Source organism: Macaca mulatta, chromosome 11, assembly GCF_049350105.2.
Source record: "Macaca mulatta isolate MMU2019108-1 chromosome 11, T2T-MMU8v2.0, whole genome shotgun sequence".
Lineage (NCBI taxonomy): Eukaryota > Metazoa > Chordata > Mammalia > Primates > Cercopithecidae > Macaca > Macaca mulatta.
Window position 1 is genome coordinate 130,085,120 of NC_133416.1, and position 4,078 is coordinate 130,089,197.

The 4,078-nt window shown below is 46.7% G+C and overlaps 1 protein-coding gene across 1 annotated transcript; it reads right to left on the reverse strand.

Moving 5' to 3' along the window:
- Positions 1–690: 690 nt before the first annotated feature.
- On the reverse strand, positions 691–2,852 carry LOC702712 (hydroxycarboxylic acid receptor 2). The gene has a single exon (XM_015151760.3). The coding sequence runs from the start codon at positions 2,675–2,677 to the stop codon at positions 1,586–1,588; it is 1,092 nt and encodes a 363-aa protein (XP_015007246.2). The 5' UTR covers positions 2,678–2,852; the 3' UTR covers positions 691–1,585.
- Between the last annotated feature and the right edge of the window lie 1,226 nt (positions 2,853–4,078).

Genomic DNA, 4,078 nt, shown 5'->3' on the forward strand with positions numbered 1-4,078 from the left:
GAAACCATTCCATAGGAAGCTCGCTCTTCTCCCTCCTACGGAAAAATATCTGCCTGACTTGATTCCCTTTTTATATTGTTTATTATTATTATTTGAGATGAAGTCTTGCTCTGTCACCCAGGCTGGAGTGCAGGGGCACCATCTCGGCTCACTGCAACCTCCGCCTCCCGGGTTCAAGCAATTCTTCCCCCAGCCTCCCCAGTAGCTGGGACTACAGGCGGCCACCACTACGCCTGGCTTATTTTTCTTGTATTTTTAGTAGAAGCGGGGTTTCGCCATGTTGGCCAGGCTGGTCTCAAACTCCAGACCTCAGGTAATCTGCCCGCCTCGGCCCCTCCAAAGTGCTGGGATTACAGGCGTGAGCCACCATGCCTCGCCTTGATTCCCTTTTTAATGCACAAATACTAACAGCAATATTCACCAAACTCTAATAAAATGTGAGTGCCCTTGCAATCGTATCTGTACTATCCTTCTAAATTATTTTTAATCCCAGCTCTTTCTATCTTTGTTTAGACACAGGTGTAATTTCTGCTTAGTTGTCTCATGATGTAGCTCAGTGTGTGTGTCTCTTTCTTACTTTGCAGGGTGGAGTAGTTTTCTACCAGGACATAGTTAACAACCCATAAAGGTCTCTGCTTAAGTAAGAAGCCCATTTCTGTGAACCATAACCCAGACATAGCAACGCCAGACTGTGTCTCCTATCAAAATTTATTGAAATGGTAGATTTTTGGTAAGTACAGAAACACAAGCAAAGGAACCAGGAGGAATGTGCCCCCCTCTAACCGTGGGGCAGCGGCACGTTTTCCTTTTAATGGTAAAAGCAAACAGAGGTGGGAAACAGCTTTCCATCCTGAAGCCGTTTCAAGTGCTCAACCCTTAGATTAGTATAAACAAGAGAGGAATGGATTGCATTAGTCGCTGGTTGAAAGCAGCAATGCCATTTCCTTTCCCATAATAACACTGTTTAGCTCAGTCCCTTCTGGGGCTAATCCCCTATTACACCCACCGGAAACACAGATATTAACCAAAGCATGTGAGTCTCTTTCCTGAGTCCATTTCTGCAAATGCTTGTCCGAAAGATGAATTGGTCCACGGAAGCCAGGTGACCTACTGGCTTGTTTAATGATGCCTGGGCTCCCTCCAGGAGCAACTTAATTCCCTCCAATCTCAGCTCTCCTTATCCCCGCTGTTTCAAACAGGCTAGATATCACCCCAGGAGCTGAGCCCCCCAGTCTCAGGCAGATGTAGGAAGAAGGCCAACAAGTCACAAGTAGATCTCTGGCTCCAACTCTGCTCAGCGCAAACGCTGACAATTTGCCCATCTTCAGTCCTGCAAGCATCGGAGATGAAGCAAAAGTTTCAGATGCCTAGAAGCTTTACTCTCTGTTCCTCCAGGATTCCTGCCGTCACACCTTGCAACCAGTCTCCCACTCGTCTGCCACAGTTTCCCTAAATCGGATTCTCCGAATCTGGAAGTTCCAGGAAACCTTAGGCCGAGTCCAATGACATTACTTGATGCAACAGCCCAGCTGTTTCTCCAGAGACCCTCGTTCTTGGTGACAATGTCCCTTCTCGGCATGGTTATTTAACGAGAGGTTGGACCCAGATAAGAGGGGCTCCATGGCTCACCGGGGTTGGCCATTAACGCCTCTGGAGCGCCTCTGGTTGTGTTCGGGTCCCCCGTGAGCTCGACACTCGTGCTGCGGTTATTATCTGGCTCACCTGTCATCTTCCTTCGGAGGCAGCGGTTGATCAAAGTGGAGAAGAAGTTGGGAAAGGATGGGCTGGAGAAGTAGTACACCACGGGGTCCAGCATGCTGTTCATGTAGGTGAAACTGAGAGTGATAAAGAACGCCAGGTCCACCGAGCGGTACACTTCACAGTTCTGCGTGCCAAAAGTGTGCAGGAGCCAGAAGATGCGTATCCGCACAGCCACGCTGGGAAGGAAGCAGATGACAAAGACGATGGCCACGACCATGATGAAGGTGATGGCTCTTTTGATCTTGGCATGCCGGTCCATTTGTCTCTGCCGCAGGCTCCAGATAATTCTGGCTGAGCAGAACAGGATGATGCCCAGGGGCAGGAAGAACTCCAGGAGGAACATGGCTTCGTGCCACCGGAAGGTATCGCAGATGCTGAAGCTGCTGCACAGATTTGCAGTGCCATTCTGGATCGGCATCTTCCTCTTCAGGAGGTGGACTGTCAGGCCAATAGTGACACCCCACAGAAGGCAAGAGATGATGGCTGCTGTTCGATTGGAGATCTTGTTCAGGGCGTGGTGGGGATGGACAACCCGGAAATACCTGTCCACGGCCACCACCGTGAGGAAGATGATGCTGCCCTGGCGGTTCATGGCCAGCATGAAGAGCATCAGCCGGCAAGGGATGTCCCCAAACTTCCAGTCCCAACGTCTCACATAGTTGTCCATCAGGAATGGCAGGCAGATGATCAGGAGAAAGTCAGCCACTGCCAGGTTGAACAGGAAAATCCGGCTGGATTTCCAGGACTTGAGGTGGAAACAGAAAATCCACAGGGCAAGGCCATTGCCCAGAAGCCCGAAGATAAACTCCAGCCCCAACACCGGCGGCAACACCTTGACAATGAAGTCATCTCGGAACACACAGCAGTTCTTCTTGTCTATTACCAGAAAGTGATCCTGCGGATGGTGCCAATTCATGAGTGCGGCTAGTTGGTCCGATGGAGCGCTTTGCCCGGCGAATGCTCCAGCAAGGAGGCGTGTGTCTGTGTGGTGAACGTGTGGTTCCGCGCCTGCCTTTATGTCATGTCAGGGTGTTGAAATAGATGACTGAATGGTTACCAGGAAACTACGAAATCTCTCTCTAAAAAAAAAAAAAAAAGGCCAGCAAGGCTCTTATGCAACCTGCTGTTTGCATAAACAAGTAATAAAAATCCCCTGGGCAGACGGGAACCCACAAAATTTCTTAAATGTAAAGGATAAGTTTAGGCAAGCCGACTGTCATTCGAAAATTAGTGAAACATGAAGGATATCCCTTTGGAAGGCTGGGTACTTGCATGCCAATTGAGTACTCAACATTGCAGAATTAATTCACCGTCATTTGCTTGGCTTACATAATTAACAAAACAACAACAATAGCAATAATAATTTTCGGTGCCAAACAGTGAGGTTTTCCAGGAACACTAAAAATTAGCATGAGAAATTAACAGTCATATGACATAAACAGTAGCAGACATATGAATTCTTTTGGAAATGTTGAGAAGACAGTAGTCACCTGTTCGATGAGGACAGACTAGTTGAATTTGACCACTTTTCCTATGCCATCTCTCTGTACAAACATGGATTGCTTTTCCACATCAGAACTCTGCCGTTCACCTCCAGTTAGAAAAAAAAAAAGCCTGCTCGAGAGTATAATATTTCATAAGAAGTTTGAAAACTTGAGCCCAGTTTCAGTGGCATGTTAAAATAAGTTGGGTTTTTTGTTTGTTTATATTAGATTTTGATATGCTTCTGTGCTCAAGTGATTTATTTTTAAGTATGTGATTTTTTTTTTTTTTTTTGCAAAGTTTGAATTAATGAGAAAAAGGATTCATGAGGCTAGTCGTAAGCTGTAGCAAATCGGGTGTACTTTGTGCTACAAATTTGTTTTTCTGTGTTGCTCTGCATGAAGAGGGGTACCTGAGGATAGAGCATGGGCTTAGTACCCCATAAACTCTCGGTTCTGGACAGTCCAGGAAACTGGTTGGTAACAAACGGTTGCAGGTCCCTGAAACAAACAAAAAACTGGATGAGGTAGCTATCTGTTTATGTCCTTGGGAGCTTAGTATGTGATTGTGATTTTTTTTTTTTTTTTTTTGACAGAGTCAATCTGTCACTCAGGCCAGAGTATAGTGGCACAATCTCAGCTCACTGCAACCTCCACCTCCCAGGTTCAAGCAATTCTTCTGCCTCAGCCTCCTGAGTGGCTGGAATTACAGGCATGCACCACCACGCCAGGCTAATTTTTTGTATTTTTAGTAAAGAGGGGTTTCACCATGTTGGCCAGGCTGGTCTTTTTTCTTTTTTTTTTTTTTGAGACAGAGTCTTGCTCTGTTGCCCAGG

Excerpts from the sequence above, each read along its gene's own strand:
- LOC702712 (XM_015151760.3), bottom strand. The coding sequence starts at position 2,677 with ATGAATTGGCACCATCCGCAGGATCACTTTCTGGTAATAGACAAGAAG.